Here is a 25,348-nt window from a genome sequence, read left to right as displayed (position 1 = left end):
GGTTGCCTCCACCGCTGCGGACTGTCGCTCAGCTCCCGGACAGAAACACGAGGCGTGGAAGGTAAGAAACAGGAACGTGATCTGAAACCGTCTCGTTGTGGAGACATTAGCATTAGCATTAGCATCGCTGAACTAGTGGCCTCTTCCCACAGTGAACAGCACCAGACAGACAGAGCCCAGGCTGCATGTGTTGACACTGCTTTGACCTTTGACCTCCGCTGTCTGCTGCAGGCTTCATACACACAATCTGAAACATGCAACACTCTGTATGACTTTATATACATGTAAGAAAAAGCTGTTATGTGCAAGGTAAAGCAACAATTAAAGGTCCAGTGTGTGTATAAGGGATCTATTGGCAGGAATTGAATATAAAATAATCCTAGTGATGTTTACACTAGTTTGTAATCACCTAAATTGTAAGAAGTGTTGTTTGTCTTTACTCTAGAATAGGCCCAACAAACTAAACACCTTTTTGAGTTTTTATGACAACTGAAAGCTACTACAGGTTCTCTGTCATGTTTGGAGCTGAGGGCTATTCAGCTGCAATATGAAAACTCACCACTAGGTTGTACACACTGAACCTTCAACATGTATCAGCACACATGTCTTCACTAGTGGTGGGAATCGCACGGTAACTCACGATGCATGACGATACAGGGCCAACAATAATGATCATATCACAGTACATCCTGATGTCTGTCTAACCGAAGAAGTAGTGCAGGATTTGTGTATTAGTTCACTGCAATTTGGCGTCCGATTCACAGAGTTAGGCACAAACTGAGATGAAACAAAAGTGCTTCAAATTCCTCTTTAGTCTGAACCAAACACGCTGTGTCAATGTCAATCATGTCAATTTTCAGTGTTACAGCAGCAACAATTAGGTAAAAAAATACACATCATTAAAGTAAAGATGCAACTCTTATAAATGCGAGGAAATATTAAATGATATCAATTGAATAGAAAGAATAAATGCAGTGTAAAGTGTGTGTGTTACCTCTTTAGCATCTTTTCCAGCATAAACACTAACCTTGTTGGACCAGTAGAGTTCGTGGGGAACCAAAGACCAGTCCTAATTTGTCAATAACAACAAAAACATAAAACACAAAACAGAGACAAACTACTCACGATGTGGGAAAATGGAATTTAACATTCATGAAATGTACTAGAATAACTACATGAAAAAGGGAATTATTATATAGCACACCTTTACACCCGACACCATTTTTTTACTCTCAAAACAGCGTCAGGTCTTCTTGTCCTGGACTCTGATCCGTGTTGATGTTTAGCGTTTTCCCGCTGGAAGTAGCCAATAGAAGATGTGTCTTAAAGTGTCTGTCAGTCGTCTGCTAACGTTAACCTGACGCTCTGTGTGTTTGGCAGAGATGAACAGCGAAAACTTCACCCTCAGTGAGAAGATCGTGTCGGCCTCCTACGTTCGACAGGGCTCTCAGGCGCGACGCGGCCACGAGCAGCTCATCAGACACTTGCTGGAGCAGGTAAAGCCAACCGCTGAGGTCGGGTGTCGTCACGATCTCGACTCAAACACGTTGTCATTTCACGTTGTGCGTGTTGCAGGGCAAGTGTCCGGAGGAGGGATGGAGCGAGAGCACGGTGGAGCTCTTCCTGAACGAGCTGGCTGTGATGGACAGCAACAACTTCCTGGGAAACTGTGGAGTGGGGGAGAGGGAAGGCCGGGTGGCGTCCAGCCTTGTGGCGAGACGACATTACAGGTACGAGTTTGAGATCATCTTGGTTAGATTAGTTGTAGTTCATGTCTGAAAATGACTCTACTGAAATCTCCCGAAAAAACTAGTGGACTTTGTGTAAAGATTTCCTTTTGAGTGATTACATTCGGCATAGGAAAGTCTCACAGATTCACTTCAGACGTTACATTTGCTCACTGATATAAACGCTGTTCAGAAGTTTGTATTCAGATTTGCACACTTCAAAAAGTTTAGGAAGATGTTTAACGGGTCCTGTTGTGACATTCAGCTGTTTCATGTAGGTTGATCCACGGCATCGGTCGGTCGGGGGACATCGCCGCCATTCAGCCCAAAGCGGCAGGATCCAGTCTGCTGAACAAGCTGACCAACTCAGTTGTGTTGGACATCTTAAAGCTCACAGGTGTGTAAACCTGATCAGTCAAACAAGGAATGTCATCCTGTGCCAGAACAATTTATATTTTTGCGAACGAATATTCGATTTTTTGAATATTAGGGCCAGTTAAAGATGAGAAAAATCTTCTTAAACGGTGCAGTAATACAGCAGTGGCAGTGGCAATGCATCTACAGCTGATATGCAGCAGGGGGTGCTGCTGTTGTTGTTGAAAAGTAGTTGACTAATCCTATGTGTCGTCACATTTTTGTGGCTGACTTGCATAGGGTGCGTTGCTTGTGCAAGTCGATGCAGTACGCACCTACACACATTTTTGTCTCATAATTCTATGACTTTTTAACCAATGAAATGTCTTTGAAACTAACGAATTGGGTATGTGGAGCATATATATATATATTTATTTTATGTTTTTCTTCTTTATTTTCTCATTATATGATGACTTTTAACCAATGAAATGTCTAAGAACAATTAGTTTTGAGTAGCAGATGGAAAGATAAATGTTGTAGTTACAGAAATTTGAGGGGTTCAAAACAGACAAAAACATTTGAAGGCAGATTGCGTCACAGCTGTGCAACTAGGCTGTCAGATTTTGAAGGTTCCTCCAAATGCCCCTGTATTTTATAGAGGTAACGGCTCCGGCTAACGACGCACGTGTTAAAAAACCAAAGCACATTCAAACTCCCTCGTCCTGTCCAACTTCTGCTCTGTTGCTAAGCAACAACAGTAAGAGCAGGACAAGCTGGTGACGCTGATCCTGGAAATCCTCTGTAGTCCAGACTGTCTCATTTCGGTTCGGCCTTTGCGGTCTGTTGTCCTCCAAAGAATGCAGCCCCTGAATTGAGACACAACAGTTGGGACCCTCTTGGTTTTCTAAATGCCTACTTCATTCAAACGTCACATCTCCATGTTGTAAATTAGAATTAGCATTAAACATTCCCTCGATATAATCCTGGTTATTTGTTTCAGAGAAGCCATAATACTGATGATTTCCCAGACTGACTGTTAATACTTGAAAACAACAGTAAGCCTTGTGTTTCTTGATAACAGGTGTGCGCAGTGTGGCAAGCTGCTTTGTCGTCCCCATGGCAACAGGTATGAGCTTGACCCTGTGCTTCCTGACCCTTCGTCATCGGAGGCCCAAGGCTCGCTACATAATTTGGCCTCGCATCGACCAGAAGTCCTGTTTCAAAGCCATGATCACAGCAGGTGAGAACACGACTTTAATGGCCGGTGTCATGTCAGCCGTACGTCCTGCTTGCACCACAGTGTTGTTTGATACATGGAGGCAGCTAGAGCCTCAGTAGTGCTGGAGAATTTCATTCAAAATGCTTGTTCCGTCAGGTTTTGAACCGGTGGTGGTGGAGAACGTTCTTGAAGGCGACGAGTTGCGCACCGACTTGGAAGCAGTTGAGCGGAAGGTCGAGGAGCTTGGCGCCGACAACATCCTGTGTGTCCATTCGACAACGTCTTGCTTTGCCCCACGAGTCCCTGACAGGTGATACAAGCTCTCATTTATACTCTTACTCCCTTTGCAAATAAGCAGCTTGAAACAGCCAATAATTAGGCAGCAAATTTTTGACGTGTCATGGGAAAAGATGGAATCAACAGCAAGCAACACTTTTTATCTGGGTACAATATTGAAGACTAGAGGAGAACTTGGTGAGTTTCACTGATTCATATTTACCATATCTGCTTCAGGACATATTTCACAATGTCCGTCAGACAGTTTGACGGCATCTAGATCATAGTTTTTTTTCTTGAGTATTTAGTTTGACAGAAGACACATTAATTTGTGAACAGTCCTAGCTGTGCACATTTTGTTCATTGATTTTCTACAACTGGAGTTGTGTTGCCTGTTGATTGATCCTATCTTCAGGTCAGTTACACATTCTTTTAAAGACAAAAATTACTGTGAGCAATGATACACAATAAAGACAAATATATTAAATAAATCGACAAATAAACTTTGTATCGACCTGAATAGAGGAGGAAGTTCCTACTTACTGCTTCAACATGGGACTGTCAACAAAAATCCATTCTGATTGGTTAGATGTGTAGATGTGTTAGATGTTATTAACATGCAACCTTGTGTGTCTGACCGGGCTCTAAAGGCTGGAGACTGGAATGTCAATGGAATGAAATGGAAGCAGGGGATCATCAGCCACTTTCACAACCTCCAAAGTGTCAAAATATGAAAGATTATATTTTCCCAGATGTCATTTTGTTTCAAGTAAAGACAATATCAGCTCTTCATGTTTGTGTTGTGTTGTGTTGCAGGCTGGAGGAGCTGGCCACGATGTGTGCCAAATACAACATCCCCCACATAGTTAACAATGCGTATGGCGTACAGTCGTCCAAATGCATGCACCTTATACAACAGGTAGGTACCACCTCATCCCCAGTGCATCTCTCATTTGTGTGGTTGAAGTAGTGCTTGTAGAGCAGTTTAAAGTGGAGCCCACAACTGAATACAAAAATGTTGTTTACATGTCTCTGTCATTTCTCCTTCAATATAAGAACCACAGGTACATGATGCAAGCGCCTTAAACGAGGACAAATTATTCTTATTTAAATAGCACTTATTGTTATGTTTGTCACCCCCATTCTTACAACTACCGAGTATTCTAAAAAATTGCTTGTCATATGTTCTTTGCTCACTGGTTAGTGAAATGTTTCACGTCTTGTCTTTCAAGGGGGCTCGTGTTGGGAGAATCGATGCCTTTGTACAGAGCTTGGACAAGAACTTCATGGTACCAGTAGGTGGCGCCATAATAGCAGGTTTCGATGAGTCCTTTGTACAGGAGATAAGTCAGATGTACCCAGGTGAGTGGCCGGTATTAATGCGCATACGTCTTTTGCATCTGCTTGTTTTTAAAGATTTGTATCCCTTATTTCCTGTTGTGTTTCTTCAATATATGAAATGCACATCGTTTGTTTTCCTCTTTATGAAACAATTAAATATCTCGAACCAGTGAAATATGATAAATTAGGGGGTGTGACCACAGTCATGATGTATCAATTATTAGTAATCCATCATTATTTATCTATTTTTCTTTTGACACATAGAATAATTCCAGAAATCTCTGTCTGTCTGTGGCTCACATATCTCAAGAAGTGTTCATATTATCAGCTTCACCCTTTGGTGTATTGTTCAGGGCCCAAGGAAGTGCAATTTTACATTGGTGTGATTTGGACCCACGATATACTATATTAATACATTTTTAATAAAGAGACGACCAGTGCTCTGTAGCAGCAGCATCTAGGAGTCATCACTGTTACAGTTTCACAAAGAAAGCTGTATCCAGCATCACCACAGGCCAAGCAAACAGCCCAGTCCAAAGATGCAGGAATTTAGAATGTGCACTGCACTATGTAAAGATACAGATTGCCAAAGTCTTTATTTTCGTCATTGTTAACAACAGAATATCTGTCTGTTGTGCCTCACAATGTTGCTTCTTGTCCTTTGGTGTCCAGGTCGAGCGTCGGCCTCGCCCTCCCTTGACGTCCTCATCACCCTTCTGACTCTGGGAGCCAGCGGCTACAAGAAACTCCTGTCAGAAAGAAAGGTGAGAGCAGGCACGGGTCACTTCATCAGGCCAAATATAGTTTGACTTGTGTGTTGGATCTGGATGCCCTCAGATGGTAAGAGTGGATCAGCATTCTGGAGATTAAAAACACTGCCGCAATGTCAACTGTGCATCACTGTTCTTCTGAATATCCGTCTCTGTGTGCTGTGTCGACATCTTTCCCCTGAAGAACAGCTTACATAAGTCGTATTGAATTGCAGTGGATCACATGTTATGAATGTGTGTGTGTGTGTGTGTGTGTAGGTATCTTTGCCTTACCTGCATCTGCCCGAGGACGAGACTTTCAGCTTGAACAAGCAGCGAGCTTTGTCGAGGGAAGGTTCTGCTCTAGCGAGATCAAATGTATCCAGAAAGTTTTTCGAAAACATCCCCTGGTGGCTCCCTGCTTTAAAGCAGATTTGCTCACAATGCAGCAATTCCTCTCTTTAAACAGTAGGCACTGCACCATTCTCACACCTCCAAACGGCAGGACTGAAAATGTACTGTTAAACCTTCCTGGACTATATCTGTTTCTCTTGATGCACAGACCTCAGGGGAGACTCAGAAATAAGAGACTCTTTTGTCGGAAGCACGGGAAAGAGATTTGTTTTTCTAAAATGAGTAGGAGACACTACCCGAAGTGCTCATATCTAAAAACAACACTCTTCCAGGTTTTGCTATTTGCCATTAGCGTAAAAAATTCACCCCGTAGCAGAAATATATATCGAGGAAATTCCTCCAGCCTCTCACATGACTCTCCGACGCCATCAAGGCTTATCGATTCCCCTCGGTCCACATGATGCATTATTAATGCACCAGACCTGTTCTCCATGTTGTGTAGAGTGATTTCCTTACATCCTTCTCAGGGTCAGAAAGCTTTCAATTATTCAAACTTTTCGAGATTTCATTTACAGCCTCAAGTAACCATTTTAGAAAATGTCTAGATGTTGAAAAGAACCAGCAGATGTTGTGTTTTTCTTTTTTTTGTCATCACACACACACACTTATTGTCTGCAGAGTCGTAGCCAAGCACACACTCACCACCCCCAGCGCCCCCTCTTCTTGGGACCATAAAGTCGTCCATTGTTAGTTGAGAACAAGGGACACTTGGAGACACTTGACATTGTTGAAAGGCTTGTTTTTGTTTAAATTCATGACAGAGAAAATATTTCTCCTCCCCGATGCTTTCAAATTAGGAAAGCATGAGTCAGCGCACACACACCCGTTGTTGCAGATGAGCCGGTCCGTTGACGTGCGACGCTTCACTGGGGAACAAACGCAACAAAAACACTGCGAGGTGTTGTTTGTGCCCGGTCTCATAACATCTGCGTTGAAAACTCCCACCATTCTTTTTTCAGCCTTTCAATCCCACACACACACACACAAACACACACTGCATTGATACTCTGAGCCAAACACACTTTGTCAGCGTATTTTAAAATGTGTGGATGCTAAAATCTTCGGTTAAAAGCATGTGTTATCCTCCCCTGCCGCTCTAATTGATCCCGGAGGTGGACATTAGATGTGAATGGATTTCGTGGCCAGAGATGGAGAGGTAGATGACAAACTGCTTGTGCTGAAGCTTTGGGGGGGAGGCACTCAGGCAGGCAGGAGAGAGAGAGAGAGAGAAAGGGGGAGGAAGGGACATAGACGTTTGGGTAGATCCGCTTGATTAGCAAAAAACTAAGGCGTCTGCTGCTGCTGCTAAAATAAGGCGGTGGCAGTGTGGGAAAGAAGCATTGTGCTGCTATTTATAGTTCTGTTGTGTGGCCCTGGCCCGCTTTTGTTCTGTCGCTTCATGTTTTCTCTGTGTCTGCACGGCCTGCAGGAGATTTATTTGCTCCTGGCCCAGGAGCTGAAGAGTCTGGCCTCTGCACACGGGGAGAGATTGCTTCACACCCCACATAACCCCATTTCACTGGGTAAGCTCAATGTTCCGGCCACAGACCAAAGCCTGTATCGTTGTGGAGAGTGTTCTATATTTCTGACCCTACATTTCTTGAACTAATGGAATAATTGTGTGTATGTGGCTTGTCTGTCCTTCAGCCATGTCTTTGGATGGTCTCCAGGCCGACAGCGACAAAGCAGTGACTCAGCTGGGCTCCATGTTGTTCACCCGGCAAGTGTCCGGAGCCAGGTATGAAAACTTGTCAAGGGCAATGCTACGATCATGGGAAACATGGGAGGGGAAGACAAGGGTGCATGGGCGAGATAAGTGTTGGCAAACCATAACTGGCAATCGGGCAGACAGATCCACGAAATACAGTGGAGCGGAAACTACATGAGATGATTAGACAGCCAATCTTATCAGGGCTGCCTCCTAATTGATTAGGATGTTTCTTTTGCAGTGTTGTTGCTCCAACAGGCACAAACTCTGCAGCTTGTTCTCCGGACTGTCAATTCTCCTGGTTTGCTTTCATCCTCAGTCACTAATGGCTGCGTAAATACCAAGTTTTACTTTTGGGGTCACTGTGTTTATGCCTCCACGCCGGCAACAGCCAATGGCCCGCCAGTGTCCAGAGGACAGTTGGGAATTTAGTCAAATTTTGACCAGTTGTCTCCTTGACTCAGAGATTAACTGATTCTATTTAAATGGTCAAAGGTCACAGTGACCTCATATGAGTCTGCAAATAAAAAGTATATTGATTATTATTCAGATTTAGGTGAAAGGGATCCATTGGCAGAAGCTGAATATAAAATAATCCTAGTGATTTAAGATGATTTCACCAGTGTGTTTCATCAACATTTTTACAAATTGTTGTTTTATTTACCCTAAAATGGGCCCTTTTATATTAAAATACTTTATATTTACATCAGGAGCGGGTCCTATCTACGGCGGCCGCCATGTTTCTTTACAGTCGTCCAAACTGGACAAAAAAAACAACACAGTTTTTATGACAACTGAATGCGACAACATGTGCCCTTTCATGATTTGAAAGGGAGGGTGAGGTGAGGGGTATTCAGCTGCAATATGCAACTTCACCACTCGACGTCACTACATTCTGAAGCTTTAAACTGTAGTTGGTCGCCAGGGAAACAGACAAACACAAGGCAATAATTCTAAATATTGTAAATATCAGGAAGAGATGATTTATTAGGAGTTATTCTGTTGTGTCTGTTTCATGTTCAGATTTGAATACATCACGGCTCAATTTCATTATAATAACAGCAAAGCAAAAGCCTCCACGCTTCCCACGTCCTCTCATCCTCTCTTCCAAATGATAATTTTCCAAGGTCAGAGCATAACAATCTACTTAAGTATTTTGTCCTTGTATCTCAGTAGCATACTAAATGACAGGCATCGACTTCCAGAGTCCATGCCTTAATGACTCATATTAATCTAGATATTTAATTTGTAGGAGTTTGTCATAACTCTTAAGTGAGATACGCTCATGCGAATCGTGGACACCGTCGGAGGGAGCTGGCTTTTTCCACATCAGCTCTAAGTTGGTCTCTCATCCAGAAAAAAACGATTAACACAGCTCTTCATCTTCTTACAATGCATCCCTCAACCATTATAGTCTCTGCCGTGCACACAGTCCTAATAGCGGGCCAGTAATGGATTTCACATTAAAGTGAGTTTGAACTGTGCTGACAGTGGTGACACGCTGCCAGATTTCAGAGGCGTCGGTTTGAGTTTGATACATTTGGAGCTGCAGTTTAACAGTGTACAAACTTCAGCTCTTTCATCTCTGCTTGATGACATTGTCTCATCCTTGCTGTCTGAAGCTTTTACTTCTTTCCTTCCCTCCTGCTCATATCCAGGTTCATAATTTAAATTTGGTTTTATTACGTGAAAATGTTTACATACTTTAATATTCAGAAAACGGATCACTTTCCTCAAACTGTCCATTGCTGCAGCTCCTCTTTTCAGCCTTAGTCTGAAACGCCTGGTTTTAACTCCTCCCTTTCCGATAAAGCCTAGTCTGATCTGATTGGCCAACTCGCCCAGCACTGGTGTGATTGGTCAATTGCTTTCAGCGCAAACGGGTAGAAACAATGGTGAAACAATAGGTTCTCAGGCTTTTTCCTTTGTTGTAATTTATTACTCTTTTGATAGCCTTTTATCTTAAATATTTTACCATATTGTATTTTATTCCTATATTTTCTTTTTTGTAGTTATTGCTCAAAACTCTGGTTGTTTTAAATTTGCTTTATGAATAAACTTGACTGGACTTAAGTTAGTAATGTTTGTCGGGTTGTGATAAAGTCATTGGTTCCTGTTGTTTCAAATAATCATCGCTGTCCTACATCATCCTTGTTTTCTTCCATGTTTCTAGGGTGATACCGCTGGGCAAGGAGCAGACCATAAGCGGCCACACGTTCCACGGCTTCATGTCGCACTCGGACGCGTACCCCTGCCCCTACCTCAACGCCGCCTCTGCTGTGGGCATCACGCGAGAAGATGTGACGCTGTGCATCAAACGGCTCGACAAGTGCCTGAAGACCCTGAGGAAAGAGTCCAATGTGGCCAAGAGCAGCTCCGTTGCGCCCCCATCCAGCTGCGACGACACACCGGGAGAATGACCCAGCGAAAACGGCAACATTTCCACACTTACACAAAAAACATTTTTAGACATGATGGAGTATTGGGTCCTGCCTTTCAAACATGAACTACGCAGCAGGACATTCTCAGACATGTCCACAACAGCAAAGGAATCTCGGGAGCGTTCAGGCGAGTTGTGGCGCAGCAGGCAGAGGCAGGATGAAAGATATAAATTCTGCTACAGACATCTCATGTTTTGGTTTATCGCACATCGACAGCTCTTTTGACATCTTTGCGATCTTCTCCGTGGGAGATTTTGCTTGGGGGTCTGGCCGCAGAAAGTCCGGAGGCTCTCAATCTGACATTTTTGTTCTCATGTGCAGCGGAGCTCTGCGGAAAATGTCCGCATAGCTCATTGCTTGCTGAAAGCATCTTGAGGGCTTTCTGCTTAGTGTGAACATCTTGTGCCTGTGCTAACTCTGCGTGCGTGAGACACTGTAAGAAGGTCAAAGATATGAGCTCAGCAGCGATGAGACTGTGCAGGTGCTGGTAAAAAAACAACACAAGTTGATGATGCTGAATAATTCCCTGTTCTGCTGTAGGTGGACTAGTCAGCTGTTGTAAGGACATGATCTGCATCCAAATGCTTGACGCAGAAGCAGAGTCATGCCCCCGATCCAAATTTAGAAATAAACGTCTGCAAAGATGTCAAAACAACTCCAAAATTGTGTGTCAATCATTCTATATTGAATCTAATATTCAATAAACTATTTTGAACTGTGGCCCTCTGTTTACGTCATACTTTATCCACTCTTCTGTACTGGGAATGCGTTTAGCTTTTGCACTCACTGACATCTAAAACCAAACAGATTTAAACTGTAGTATGTTGCACTCGGTCTTCTGCTGTGTATTGTAATGCGATGCGAGTGCCGCTGAAACATTAACTCCGTCTGAAGCCTGTATATTGGATTAGCTCATTTATTTTCAGGCTCTCAAGTAGCAGCTAATCAATGAAGTACAGCAAACATTGATCTCTCCTGTATGTGATGTAGAGTAGGAAATGTGCACTGTTACGCAAAGTATGTGACATTGACCATTTAAGACTCAGAAGTGGATTATTTGACCATGTTTTCTTGAACTATTGATATGCATTACGGAAATCTAGAAAAAGAATCTAAGCATAGACATCCCTGTGTCAGTCCTCGAATGCGAGGCTAAATGAAATGAACCAAAGTAGGAAAAAAACAGCCTTTTGTACTGTTTGTTGTATTATTGGTTCTGCTCTGTGCCGGCTACAACTAATGGCCAGAGGCATTAGGTCTGGTACGTCTATCCATTTCATTTTTGTGAACATGGTATCTCAAGAACAACCCTGAGGGAATTTGATTTGGGAAGTCAAAGGTCATGGTGACCTCTTAAATCATTTTATTGGCATCTTGAACAGGATATTTAAAGTCTACCTCTGGGGAATTCCTGCAAATTTTAACCAGTTGTCACTCGGACTCAAAGATGATGTGGTTTCAGTGGTAAAAGCTCAAAAACTGCACTGGTTGTTGGAGGCATACAATCTACTTTATACTGTTTAACAGCACAGAACCTCACCATGCAGGTGGAGTTGAGTTCTATATTTTCACATTTCTTGCGTCCTCTGCCGATTTCCCCGGGACTCTCCACTCTCCGTCATTGGGACAGATTGGCCCCTCAGGCACCACACACAGACTCCCACTAAAGCCTCTCTGACTGACTACGAATCTATATTGCTTTGTCCAAATTCTTCCCGTGCTCTCCCCATCCTCTGCTGCTGATCGTCAAGGTTGATTGCTCTAAGAAAATCTTGGGAAGTGGAGGTGCGGACCGCCACGGCTGCTGCATCCACGCTGTTCCCAGGTTGAGCAGTGAACATGTTGGTTTCTCACACACATTCGTAATCGGGGGAAGGTGGGCTGGAATCCAATGAATACAAGGTGCTGTGTCAGCACACTTTCTCTGCTCCTACACTGGACTGAACCATTAACAGAATATAGTGGGAAAACACTGAGCTGTACAGTGCAGTGCCCTGAAAAGCAAAATAGGCTCCTCATCCGCTGTATGTGCTACAGCTCAGACACCACGACGTGCCTTTTCTGTCCTCACTCTTCTCTCTCCGTCCCTTGTTCCCACGTCTTTTGCTGATGCTGCAGAGACGCTGTGGGAATAGGTTGTCAGGGACAGTTTTAAACGACTCCTCTATTGATCAAGTCTGCTGCAGTGTGTAAATCAGAAAATGGTAACCTCATTGGAACTCACACAGAGCAATACGTTGACTTTTTTTTTTGTGTTTAACAGGCTATAGATTCTCGTCGCCTCCGGTTTCCCTTATGTGATTGTTCACCCTTCCTCACCAAAAATAGGCTGCCTGTAAAAACACATCACTCAGGTCTTGAGTAACCCAGGGACGCTGCTGCTCCTTCACTCCTGGCCTCCAGCAGCTGCCAGGTGGAAGTTCAGTAATGATGTAGAGCCAGTGGCCTTTGGCAAATCCAGAAATATTCACGAGGTAAACAAATATTGTGAACATAGTGATTTTAAAATGTGAGTCCCATGTTTCTTTTGTATGATACACTCACGAGTACTGTAATGGTTTCAAGTGAATGGAAATGTTTGACAAAGCTCTAAAACATCCTGGTGTACACACAGTTAAAAGCAGGATTGGTTCCTGATGGAATAGTGAGTTTGTGAAATTTGTTGTTGTAGATCATTATGGTCTGTATGTCTTGATGTTATGTTTATGTTTTTATTTTGAGTTTATCTTTCTTCTAAATTCTCTGTAAAGTCTGTATTTCTTTCTGTCTGTCGGTCTTTATGTCTGTGTCTTTCTTTCTTTGTCTTTCCTTGTTTGTTTCTTAAGTGACTCTTTCTTTCATTCATTCTTCCTCTGTTTCCTTTCCTCCTTCCTTTCTACCTTCCTTCATTCCTTGTCGCACTGTCCAAGGAATTATCACATAATTCTAAAAAGCGTCTTGGAGCAGTTTGCTAAACACAGTGTCTCTGAACATGTATAAGCTATGCTTACAGTATGTATGGACTACACAGCACTTAGATAGGCTCTGTGCAGTTTGAAAAGCGACAGGAATATTATAACCCAATCACATTAGAGGTGCTCCAAAATCTGATTTACCATATATTCACTTATTATTTTAATTTTACTCCTACTTATTTACTTGTGTCTTTGTTTTGCTTTGCACTTTCCACATAGTTTAGTGGTTACAACTTCCATGGTTGTTGTGTTACCCACCGACTAATTCCACAAACATCTCATCAGTTTGGTTATTTAATTGCATTTACATTTAAATTGGTATATCAGTCGCACACATGAACAGTCCAAAGCAAATTCAGTTTCTTTTTCTGAAAAACCATGACTGTAAAATCTTCATTGCAGATAAACCAGGTAGGATGAACCTCACTCTGCACCACAGACAATGTACAGCTCTGCACACAATGTACAGCACATGAACTATAAAAAAGTAACAGTACATGGTGGAACTGTTTAAGGAGGACTCCCTAATGAAGAGGGATACATCTGAAGTAGACTCAGAGCATTGACACAGACCAAGAGAAGAGGCACTGGTCGAGTATCAATAAAGCTTTTCTCGTTTGAAACGCTAAGAGGAACTGTCCATGGTGCTGCAGTTCTGCGCCCCTGGGAGCGTGTGGCTGGTGGAGGGGTCCACTGGTGTGTTTGTAAAGAACATGTCCTGTGTATTAACCCATCAACGTATTATGCCCAGTTAGGACTTTAATGGGATGTATTTGCTTGTCCAACCATGTCCAGAAACAACACAAGCAGATATCGGATTTGTCAAATAAAAAGAAAACGCCTGAGGTCCTTTTTTGAAACATTGCATTTGCGCAAGTATTGAAACTACATTAAATAAAAGATAACCTCCTTATTTTTAAGTGTGATTTTAAACAACGCACAGGTTACCAGATGCCCAGCTTCCTATGTCCCTCCGTGGTGCGTGGTTGTTTAACCAGCAGTTCCCCGGGCTGCAGCCGTGGTGGCGTGATAAATAATTAAAGTGGACGGAGGGGAGCGAGCTGCAGCTGATTTGCTGATGTCAGGGAGCCAGTGCAGCATTTTCATGGTGCAGGGTGGAAACGCGCGGTGCCACTGTACCACCACCACCACCACCACCATCATCATCATCATCATCTGCTGCTGCTGCTGCCTCCACACATGCGAGCCCGCCAGGCGAGATGATGCCAGCTGCCAAGATGTGGGCTTTGCTCACCGTGTCGCTGTGCTGCCTGTCTCAGCCGGCTCTTTTCAAGAAGGCTTTCCGATGCCCTTCATCATGCAGCTGCTCCAAGGAGTCGATCATGTGCGTCGGGTCCTCTTATGTCCCGAGGATCTCCCCCAACGAGATCAATTCTCTGTGAGTAGCCTCCCCGCCATGTGATCGTTTATTTTGTATTTTTACTAAACCGTAAGTGCTGAGATATTTAAATGAGGAGTTTTATTCCAGTTAACCCTGGTTTTTTACCGTTTGACGAAATCTGGGAGGCAATGCAGTCCTCACTGCCTCCTGCACCTCATCACTTTTCAGCATCTCCTCTCCTCTTCATGCTCTGCTTTTCCTCCCCCTGCAGGAGCATCGTGAATGGGACTTTCTCCGAGCTCAGAGAAGCGATGTTTGCTCACATGCCGTCCCTCCAGCTGCTGTAAGAACACCTTCCATTTCTCCCCCCTGAACCTGAAGCCATAGGGCTCCTGTGAACATGCAGATTTCCAAACTCCCTTGGAATTTCCGGAGCTTAAATGCACCCCAGTGGAGCAGTGGAGCATGGAATCTGACCGTGTAAAGCTGCATTGCATATGACCAAACCCATTCTTAACATAGCATACATCAATTAAGGCTTATGTATTCCTGTGGCTGACTCACTGCAGATGCATGCACAGTGATGCATCTGTTTAGCGCATGTTAAAGCTGTTAGCAGGGAGCTGCCGTTGGACACCTGCAGATGAATAATGGGAGTGAAGTGTGGAGCCCTCGGTGCCGTCCCAGGCCGTATTGTAGACTACTTAAGCAGGGGCCATCAATCTGCATAGTGACTCCACCAGAGATGGCTGTGATGTCAGCATAAACAAAGGCGTGGCAGATATAAAGCACTTAAACAAACTGATGTGATTTACAAGTTGTCGTGTATGTGCGTTTAAAGAGGATCAGAAAACCTCGGTCATGTGGTGTAGTCACCGTGTTTTTGCATGAAGTGTTTTTCCATCTGCTCTTTTTTTCTGACGTGAAGCATATAACCATGCATAAAGTCTGCACCTATTAACATGTGTGTTTTATTCTTCATTGCAGGCTTTTAAATTCCAACTCTCTAACAACTATAAGGGATGATGCGTTCACGGGCCTCTCACATCTGGAGTACCTGTGAGTTCCTCTCTCGTTGCACACTTTAATATAGCACACCAAAACCATCTAACGGGAGTGTTGTTATGGGTATGATGAGGTTATGTGGTTGGATGTTGGTTTTTCAGAGTGAATGAGAAAGTGTGCACCGCACGCCCTCTGGTGGAATTTAGTTTCTTACCCTGGTAAAAAATAAAAATCTTCAATCTTTTGGCAACAACCAATTTCTAGATAACAGATTACAAATCTATTGTTGGGATTCCAAACATAATTACAAGTAGAGACTAATGCATTTATTACAGTTTATCACACAGCTTTAAGTGTCATTTTACAGTTTTTATTTTATTTAAAAAGCGTATATAATGTTTTCATCACTAGAGTGTCTGTGCACATCCTGACAAAATTATTTTATCTTTAATAACTGAGCCACTCAACCTATTAAAAGTGATGCACCCGAAGTTCCACTGCCTGTCAACAAATCCACGTACTTCCAGTGTTGCCGTACAGCAAATGAAGTCAGTATCTGCCCGACTGATGCAGAAGTCATTGTTACTTCATGTCTAAAACTAAAACAGCCAGAATCCAAATGATTCTTTGTGGGACTTGAATGCCACTGGAACAGAGAGGAGAACCCTGTTGACAGAAACTGAGGCTGAATGTGTTCGAAACAAAAATGCTTGATTTGCATTATCAGTTACACACGCTGAGTAAGGTGCAGTGGTGACATATTCTTGATTTATCACACAATTCACAGTATTTTCCCTTTTTTTTATCTTCCACAGGTTCATCGAGAGTAATAAGATAGAGACCGCATCCAAATATGCCTTCAGAGGACTCAGGGACTTGACTCACTTGTATGTTGCAACGAATGTTAATTGATTAAGTGTAATATATATCTGCTTGAAGTCATTTTTAATATAGAATAACTGTAACACTAGAAGTGATGCTAAATAGTAAACTGATAACAATGTTGAATGTTTACAGAGATATTTAGAATGATTGTTATTATTACTATTATTAATTATCTAGATTTGAATATTAATGTCAAACGTTGTCTTTGCCCATTTACTTGAAAAGTAATTAAGATTTTCTCATGTTGTATATCTTTGAATTATTGATTTTCTTATTGATTTATTGATGCTCTTTCTAGGTCTTTGTCAAACAATAAAATTAACTCCTTGCCCAGGGACATCTTTATTGACCTGGAATCACTAATAGAGCTGTAAGTATGTCACATAGCACCGAATAATGCCCCCTGTTGTTGTACGAATCTATCATGTGTACAATACATATCTTCATAACTTTATTCCCCCACTGAGCTTCTGGCTTGACTACGTTGTTTCTCGGCTATGCCAATCGGTTTTCCCCTTCGGCAGGGATCTGCGGGGCAACGCTTTCGAGTGTGACTGCCGTGCCAAGTGGCTGATGACGTGGCTGAAGAACACCAACGCCACGGTGTCCGATGTCGTGTGTGCCGGACCGGAGGAAATGAAGGACAAGCGCCTCAATGACATGGCCAGCCTGCACAACGAGTGCATCTCAACGGGTGAGAAACACTGGAGCCAGCTGGCATCAATATCAACCATCTTGCCCCAGTCTGACATAGCAAACAGTAGACAGTTCCTTTGTGTACATTTGAATTCAGGAATCTTCTTGTCTTTGTTACAGATTTTGTCCTCCATCAATCTGTGACGTCTGAATCTCTGTCTGTTGACACATTCAGTTATAAGAACGATGTCTACGTGACCATTGCTGCTCCCAGCATCGAGAGTTGCATGGTTTTGCAATGGGACCACATAGAGATGAATTTCAGGACCTATGATAACATCACAGGTATGACAAAGACAACAACAGTACCCTGGTGGACTTTGACGCTAACGCCATCAGCTTATTCGTTTCCTCATCCTGCCTTTCAGGTCAGTCCATTGTGGGTTGCAAGTCAGTTGTCATCGAGGACCAGGTGTTTGTCATCGTGGCTCAGCTCTTTGGAGGTTCCCACATCTACAGGTTTGATGAGGACCAAAGCAGGTTCAGCAAGTTCCAGGACATTGAGGTGTCAAAGATCTCTAAGCCCAATGACATTGAGGCCTTCCAGATAGGCCCTGACTGGTTCTTTGTGATCGCTGACAGCTCCAAAGCGGGCCTGTCCACCCTCTACAAATGGAACAATAAGGGCTTTTATTCATACCAGTCGCTGCATGAGTGGTACCGTGACACGGATGCAGAGTTCTTGGACCTGGATGGGAAGGCCCACCTTATTTTGGCAAGCCGCTCGCAGGTGCCTGTGATCTACCAGTGGAGCCGGAGCAACCAGAAGTTTGTCCTGCAGGGCGAGATCCCCAACATGGAGGATGTTGTAGCCGTGAAGCACTTTCAGATCAAGGGGGAACTCTACCTGGCTTTGACCCGCTACATTGGAGACTCCAAAGTTCTACGCTGGGGTGCCAAACAGTTTGCAGAGATCCAGGCTTTACCCTCACGAGGCTCCATGATTCTGCAGCCGTTCTCTTTCAAAGAACGCATCTACCTGGCCCTGGGAAGTGACTACACCTTCTCACAGATCTACCTGTGGGATGATGAAGAGAACCTCTTTGACCGCTTCAAGGAGGTGTACATCCAGGCACCGCGCTCCTTCACTGTGGTTCCCACTGACCGCAGGGACTTCATCTTTGCCTCTAGCTTTAAGGGAAACACACAGATCTTTGAGCACATCATCATTGACTTGAGCTTGTGAAGGGCCTGTGCCTTATTGCCCCTCCCGCAATCAAACGTCTTCCACGACAAAGATATAGTTGTGGAGGGACAAGAGGGTTTTCTGAGCTGGGTCAAGTAGTGTTTGGAATTAGTTGAGTTCCTAAAGGTGTCTCTACTATTTATCAATGGCTTGTCCTTGTGATCTCTCAGTCTCTCAGAGATCTGAGTGTTTAGGAAAAGAAGAGGGGTTGGTAAATGCAAAATGCAGCTCCCCCTGAAAATCCAGCTGACATTCCTGAGGGTAGAAAATGTATCCATTTGGATGTATGGATTTGTGTTTACTATCCCATTTGCTAATGGTTTTATACCAATACAGAAATGATAAGAACCTCAGAGATATATCATGTTACAAATATTGTTTTATTCCCATTTCGGACATTTGAGGATGGAACAGGTTTGGTTGCCACCTACCTCATGTTCCGGTGGTAATATACAGGATGTTGCCTTTTGGGTTTCATGGACCCAAAGTGCCTCCCGCTGGCCGTGATTAAGTATCACACCCCTTTGCTTTTTCACACAGGGAATGTAATGAAAGCACAAACCTTTAATTATCATAGATGAGATCACGGTTGTTAGAGTGTAGTTTAGTGAAAAAGGTTACTGGGTGCTAGAGAGCAAAAATAAGTGTTTTTTTGGACGAATTATTCAGGACTGGATATAGTTTAATGCTTTCTTAGACAAATGTTGATGAATAGAAAATCCCCATTTAGATACAATTTTAGCTCAGAGGTACTTAAAGTGTCAAAGTAGACATGATGTGTGTTTAGGTGATGTCAGGGAAATTCCACCTACTTACAAGTTTGTAAAAATAGCACCAGTTGTTGGACTGCTAACTTTGTAACCTTTTTCTGGGGCTATCACTAAGAGAAGGCTCCACATTGCTGAACTCAGTGGACTCAAACAAATAAATACATTTATCCGAGGACAAATGTGTGTCCGAAAATTAAAGAAAACTAAATCTATGTAAATATATCCACTTCAGTTGGGAGACTTTTTCTGTCCGTCTTTCTGTCCTTTGAAATGTTGACTCACAAGCAACAAACAATGTACATAAAACAAGGACAGCAATGCCACTGCCTGTCTGTCAGCCAGAAATCCAAAAAGTACATCTCCTTATTAAGTGAATGATATTGCAATTAGCATTGGGGAATATGCAGGCTTTACAACATGCAGTTTCGTTTTTTATTATTTAGTTTAAAAAATATTGAATGTTATTCTCAAAATGTACTGGAAGTTTAATCAGTTGTGTATGAAAATAAATGTGTAAATATATGATTGTGAGGTGTGTTCTATCGCGCATTGATCAGCACTTGCAGGGAAGTATTTAACACTTTTAATCAGCTTATACGCAGCAACCGAAAGTAGCAGATGTGTTTTAGGGCAAAGGTTTCTTTCAACTTTCTCTGAGGTGGTAGAGAGAGTTCGACGGTGTGTCAATGTTGTGTGATAGACAAAGCTCTGTATGAAAGTTTGGGGGAGGCAGACACATACGTACAGGCCTCAACAGCTAACGATAAAGGTCCAGTGTGTAAGATTTAGGTGAAAGGGATCTGATGACAGCAATTTGATATAAAATAATCCTAGTGATGTTTTAACGAGTGTGTTTCTTCTAAATTATTCAAATTGTTGTTGTATTTTATCCTAGAATGTGTCCTTTATATTGAATTACTTTACTACTATTTACATCATGACTGGGTGTGCACTCAAATAAGCTTATCAGCATTTTTATCATTCCTTCATTCAGACTTCAGTGACAGGAAACTAAGCGATCAAGGTGTGGAGTGACTTCATCGAAAACCCACACAGTAAAACTTTAAAAGTTTGGGCGGGTTCTCCCAGTCCCATCATCAAGACTGTTGCATAGACTGTACATAAAAAAGTAATTCGATACTCTCTGGGTGACGTCCAGGTAGGTTGTCACTTGGATTGTTTGGGAGGAGCAAGAAAGAGGAACAGGAATACAGGAAACACACAACGTGTTAAGTCTCGATTCTTCTTTCTACAGGAGACACTTCACTTCATCACTGTGAGTAAACTTCCTCTCCTTTCCTCTGCTGGTAGATCAACTGCATTTCCTTCAATACGAGTAGGTTTATGAACTAAACACCAGGACTCGTTATGATAACGTGGAACTTCCGGTCTGTTGATAACAATCAAAGCCCCGTTAGAACAAATGTACGGAGCTCACTGGTATCAGGTGAAGGAATGAAAAAAAGTCTGTTTCCTCAGTTTAATAATCTGTTTCCTCGGTTTAGTTCAGGAAGTCCTCAACTGCGTCAAACCAGATGGAGCGCTCCGCGCCACCTCCTCCAGCTCCACGTACTTTTAATAAGTTTGTAAAGTCTGTTGTTTTTACTCAGACTGAGTTCATACATGTGCCCGATCACACTGTATTTGTGTGAGTATGTGTGTAGGTGTGTGTGTGAGAGAGAGAGAGAGAGAGAGAGCGATAAGAGCGAGCGTCCGGTGTCCAAATTTGAGATTGGCGCGGCGCGGGGCTTTCGCTTCCTGCAGAAAGAGAGAGAGGGAGGGAGGTGGAGAGAGCAACATTACATTTTCCCTCTCGCGCACCACCACACTTTGGGAATCTCTGATCTAGAGCCTGCTTGACGCATAGATCATCATTATCTCGATAACGTGAGCTTGCACATCGTTAAAACAACAATTAAGACATTATCGTAGACGATATATCACCCCCCCGCCCCCGAGGTTTCAGGTAAAACATAGACTGTATATAATATCATAATCATAGTACTACATACGCTTACATGTGTCATGTGGTTTGTTAAATCGAGGGAACAACATGCATCCACATATCCATCTAGCCACTTTCTGATGTAACTGTTCTCAGTTTTGACCTAGAATGTCTCAATAGAACGTGTACCTAAGCCAAGGCTAATCTGTCTCCTTAAATTCAGTCAAACTGCACCGAGTTGCACAAGGTCCTTGATATCAGTCCCTGAACTAGACTGGATCAAGTTTTTCATCAAGATCCTGGAAAATTGGTGAAAATGTCAAAAAACTTCTTGCAATGTTAAAGAAATCTGTGCCTAAGTTTAATAGTTTTTCCCCACCAAATGTCGTGGAAAACCGCTAAGTAGTTTGTGCATAATCCTGCTGACCAACTAACACAGCAACCAAATCATAACATCCTTGGGGGAGGTAATCAATCTTAATACAGTGGTGTGTTCATTTCACGTAGCCAGTGTGCTAAAATATCCAGAGTAGCCTTTTGGCTGCTCAACTCATTAGTTTACAAAGGCATCACATGTATTAATAATGATGTTTGTCTGCCCACAGGTGATCTGAAGCAGACAAATGGATTGTCTACCACAGCTTAAACTGAAAATCCCTCCAACGTCAACACATTCTCTAATTCTGTGTGTAGGTCAGGGCGACCTCAAGACTCTCAAAATATTACTGAGGGACAATGACATTAATGAACTGTTGCCCTGCAATGAGTTGGGTGATTATATAACACCACTGATTGCTGCTGTTGTATATCAAAAGAGGGATATTCTCAATTACCTTCTAAAGGAGAAGGCCGATCCAAATGCTTGTTCCAAAAAGCTCTTGACACCTTTGCATTACGTTGGATGGTACAATACACAGGCAATTTTTGCAAGGATGTTACTTGATGAAGGCGCCAATCCAAACGGTGTGTCACCACAGCCATTCACACCTCTGCAAATAGCCGGCATTTTTGACAGGGATGGTGTCATGAAAGAGCTCCTCTCTGCTGGTGCACTGGTAGACTTGATACCTGCAACTAAACCTGAAGATCATACTTTTAATCGTAAAATAGCTCAGACAATTTCTAGGTTGGCTTCCAGGGGAGATGAACGATGCTCCAAATTAATGGATTATGTGGAACTGAAAATTGCTGTGCTACACGGTCAAAATCCAGAAGAAGTATTTAGAACTTTTGACAGTCGTATGCTACTGGTTGATCCTCAGACTCATCTGACCATGATTGAAATGCTCTTTAATGCTCCTGGAGAAAATGAGGACAACTACCGCAGAGAAAGCATCAAATGGCTTAAAGAAACTGGAAATTTGAACTCCTTCATTACAGGGGCAGTGAGTCGCCTTCCAAAAATTCATCAGGCATTAGTACATTGTTCGATAAACAGTTTACATGCAATCTTTTGCACAATGGAGCAGATCCCAGTTAAGCAAGCACTGGTTATCATCCCCAGACTATTGGAAAGACTTGGCTCCAAAGAGACACCTGATATTAAGCTGTTAGAAGCTGTTCAGTCAACACTATATTTGATAACACAGAAAACACAAGTCACAAATGGCTGGCATCCCAGTTTTATTGAGAAGTTGTGCAGGACAGTTGCTCCTTTTGTCAACGAGCAATACTCCTCTGACATCCGGATCTACGCATATGGCATAGTTGGAAACCTGCGGTCTGTGGAAGATGCCGCTAGAAACTTTACATCAGCAGGGATAACGTCAGTGCCAGAGGACATACTGGCATCTGCAGAAATGAAAATGAATGACAAGCTGAAAGAAGTGCTCAGACTACTGAAAGATCATTTGAGCAAACTCAACGAGGAGTGTGAAGGGGCAAGGAAAAAGAAGACGAAAAAGAAGAAGAAGAAGCCAGAAAAGACCCAAGACCCAACTAATGAAGTTTGCAGTGCTTCAACTGATCCAGCAGATCCAGCTGAAGCATCGGGAAAACACAACTGGCTACCAATTAGCAAGAGGTGGAGGGAAAAATTAGAGAGGCTTGTAGACTGCTTAAAGACTGATGAAAGTAAAGTCACCAGAATTGGAAACATTGCTTACATCAGTGATGTTGAGTTTCGCATAGCGAATGGGAGCGATGGAACTGAAGTCTTCTTGGGACTGAGAGAAAGTGATGGCCATGAAATTGCAATTAAGAGAATGTCTCAAACCAACTATCAAGTACTGAAGCATGAGATGGAACTTCTGCGACTTCCAAAACTGTACAATATCTTTGTTGTGAAATATATTGACTTTGCAGAACATGAGAAATTTGGATATCTCTTTCTTGAACTTTGTGAATACACCCTGGAAGAATATATCAGAAGCAACGATGTCAGTCTGCGAGAGAAAGAAAAACTTGTCTATGACGTCCTTGAAAGTCTAAGGGCACTTCATTGTAAAGAGCCACAAATTCTCCACCGAGATCTCAAACCACAAAATGTTTTGATCGGTAAGAAGTGAAAAAAATATATAGAACAATGTTATTCACTGAAGTCGTTTTGTAACATTTTACTAAATATTAGAATTGATATGGTTCAACAGATTTACTTTCACTGCATAATTCTATCCATTTATCTCACAGATGTGAACGGAAGGGCAAGATTAGCTGATTTTGGCATAAGCAGACGTTTGCCCCAAGACCAAACTACTTGTCACACACGCAGTGCAGGAACAGTAGGCTGGATGGCCACAGAGACTTTAGAAGATGGTGACATACGATACAAATCGAGCACAGATATACAGGTTAGTATTTGTGTAGCAGGTATTCACTTGATGATTAATTGAAAACAAAATATTTTGTTGATTTAACTGCGTTGCTGACTTTTCAGGTGGCAGGAATGCTGATTTATTTCATCCTGTCTGGTGGACACCATCCTTTTGCTGGTAATCGCTATGAGCTCCTGTCAAACATTCAAAAGGGGAAGTATAAGTTGGACCACGTTCAAGATGTGGTGGCAAAGGACCTCATCGAGAAGATGATCGATAAAGATCCAAAGAACAGACCCAGAGTGGAAGAGTGCTTGAGTCATCCCTTCTTCTGGACCAACACAAAGTAAAATCTCTTTTGTCATAGCCAGTTATCTCAGATTATTCAGATGCTGCAGCTTTAGATTTGAGAGCTAGCATAGTGTTAACTCAAAGGTTTACATACAGTGGCTCTTCCAGCTTAATGTTAACATGGTGATTCCTAGCAGGTAAAATCTTTACCATGGCCACCATCTTAGATTAAGATATAAGCATGTCAATATCTTCTAATAATAAGGAAATTCAATACAAACTATCTCCCGAAAATTATGTGAATGTCTTTGACCGACATGTTTGTCGGTCAAATCAGAGTATTGGAAATATTTAATATTTGATTAGATAGGACTGTCGGAGTTCAAGGATATTTATTAGGATACACCAGTTAATGTATGTACTAAGTTACCTGGCTGTTCATCATATAGTTTTTGAGATCAATTCAGTCTACACCAACATGGTGGACAAGCACACAAATATTGCCACCTGTGGCTGCTGTGGACTTTTGTTGTTACTTTTTCTTCATTTGCTCCAATTTCTCCGTCAATCTCCACGAATATCTATACTACCATTTTTAATCAATGTCATGCAATGAAAAGGTTTATGTTTTTTTGTATTTTGTAGAGCATGACACCTAAATGTGCAATCTTCTTTTTTTTCTCAGGAAAGTACAATACTTGGAGGAGGTTGGAAACAAGAAGGAGGTGGCAAGCCGACAAAATGTTAACCAGGAGTTGATTTCGATGCTGGATGAATGTGCTGAGGGTGTTGACTACAATCAGTGGAAAACTAAGGTGTTTGCAACTTAAAAATTAATCTTTGGAAACCCCACTTTTGTTTTAACAAAGTCACTTTGTCACCTTTTATAACTGAATATTAATTGTTTGCCACTGTAGTTTTCAACCGACTTGTTGCTGAGGGTGGATGACAAGAAGAAACCATACCCTGAAAACATAATGGGATTACTCCGCTTCATTCGAACCCTCCGGGTGCACTAGTAAGTTAAAAGGATGAATAAACTCAAAACAGTGATATTGAGAACATGTTTTCCTTCCCGTCCCTGAGCACCACTACTCCATTCACCTCCACTTTTAAGGTGAATTTACAAAGGAGTAAAATATGTTCCTAAAATTGTGATTTTAACAAATAAGTATTTGGAAACATTTTAGGATTTCAAGCGTCCAAACAAGGATTTCTTTTTTGATCAAATTAATTTTATGGAAAAATGTTTCTATTGACTGCATTTATTCAATATTTTTTTCTCCACTGTT

The 25,348-nt window shown here is 42.3% G+C and overlaps 3 protein-coding genes across 4 annotated transcripts; all 3 read left to right on the top strand.

Moving 5' to 3' along the window:
• On the top strand, nucleotides 1-10,884 carry sepsecs (Sep (O-phosphoserine) tRNA:Sec (selenocysteine) tRNA synthase). 2 transcript variants are annotated; one of them, XM_061066048.1, is made up of 12 exons: nucleotides 1-61; nucleotides 1,381-1,496; nucleotides 1,576-1,730; nucleotides 2,006-2,124; nucleotides 3,163-3,321; nucleotides 3,457-3,610; nucleotides 4,393-4,495; nucleotides 4,809-4,938; nucleotides 5,590-5,681; nucleotides 7,510-7,603; nucleotides 7,728-7,818; nucleotides 9,962-10,884. In XM_061066048.1, the coding sequence occupies exons 2-12, from the start codon at nucleotides 1,383-1,385 to the stop codon at nucleotides 10,206-10,208; spliced, it is 1,458 nt and encodes a 485-aa protein (XP_060922031.1). In that variant the 5' UTR covers nucleotides 1-61; nucleotides 1,381-1,382; the 3' UTR covers nucleotides 10,209-10,884. The 2 variants fall into 2 exon arrangements, with proteins under 2 accessions (XP_060922031.1, XP_060922032.1); XM_061066049.1 differs by lacking the exons at nucleotides 7,510-7,603; nucleotides 7,728-7,818; nucleotides 9,962-10,884 and adding an exon at nucleotides 5,946-7,498.
• A 3,519-nt stretch (nucleotides 10,885-14,403) lies between these two features.
• On the top strand, nucleotides 14,404-18,297 carry lgi2a (leucine-rich repeat LGI family, member 2a). The gene is made up of 8 exons (XM_061066421.1): nucleotides 14,404-14,582; nucleotides 14,797-14,868; nucleotides 15,513-15,584; nucleotides 16,346-16,417; nucleotides 16,714-16,785; nucleotides 16,940-17,109; nucleotides 17,232-17,396; nucleotides 17,480-18,297. The coding sequence occupies exons 1-8, from the start codon at nucleotides 14,404-14,406 to the stop codon at nucleotides 18,295-18,297; spliced, it is 1,620 nt and encodes a 539-aa protein (XP_060922404.1).
• Nucleotides 18,298-23,047: 4,750 nt separating this feature from the next.
• Nucleotides 23,048-24,127, top strand: LOC133028667 (serine/threonine-protein kinase/endoribonuclease IRE1-like). The gene is made up of 3 exons (XM_061095627.1): nucleotides 23,048-23,508; nucleotides 23,641-23,801; nucleotides 23,888-24,127. Exons 1-3 carry the CDS (start codon nucleotides 23,217-23,219, stop codon nucleotides 24,113-24,115), a joined length of 681 nt encoding a protein of 226 aa, XP_060951610.1. The 5' UTR covers nucleotides 23,048-23,216; the 3' UTR covers nucleotides 24,116-24,127.
• Nucleotides 24,128-25,348: the final 1,221 nt, after the last annotated feature.

The sequence above is a fragment of the Limanda limanda genome, chromosome 22 (assembly GCF_963576545.1).
Source record: "Limanda limanda chromosome 22, fLimLim1.1, whole genome shotgun sequence".
NCBI classification, from domain to species: domain Eukaryota; kingdom Metazoa; phylum Chordata; class Actinopteri; order Pleuronectiformes; family Pleuronectidae; genus Limanda; species Limanda limanda.
Note: the sequence above shows the minus strand (reverse complement) of the source record. Positions and strands in the feature narration are given on the sequence as shown.

Coding starts and splice junctions, on each gene's coding strand:
- LOC133028667 (XM_061095627.1), top strand. CDS start 23,217: ATGTCTCAAACCAACTATCAAGTACTGAAGCATGAGATGGAACTTCTG. Junction 23,509..23,640: donor ACCACAAAATGTTTTGATCG/GTAAGAAGTGAA, acceptor TTTATCTCACAG/ATGTGAACGGAAGGGCAAGA. Junction 23,802..23,887: donor AATCGAGCACAGATATACAG/GTTAGTATTTGT, acceptor CTGACTTTTCAG/GTGGCAGGAATGCTGATTTA.
- sepsecs (XM_061066048.1), top strand. CDS start 1,383: ATGAACAGCGAAAACTTCACCCTCAGTGAGAAGATCGTGTCGGCCTCC. Junction 2,125..3,162: donor GGACATCTTAAAGCTCACAG/GTGTGTAAACCT, acceptor TCTTGATAACAG/GTGTGCGCAGTGTGGCAAGC. Junction 4,939..5,589: donor GATAAGTCAGATGTACCCAG/GTGAGTGGCCGG, acceptor TTTGGTGTCCAG/GTCGAGCGTCGGCCTCGCCC.
- lgi2a (XM_061066421.1), top strand. CDS start 14,404: ATGATGCCAGCTGCCAAGATGTGGGCTTTGCTCACCGTGTCGCTGTGC. Junction 14,869..15,512: donor ATGCCGTCCCTCCAGCTGCT/GTAAGAACACCT, acceptor TCTTCATTGCAG/GCTTTTAAATTCCAACTCTC. Junction 17,110..17,231: donor CAACGAGTGCATCTCAACGG/GTGAGAAACACT, acceptor TCTTTGTTACAG/ATTTTGTCCTCCATCAATCT.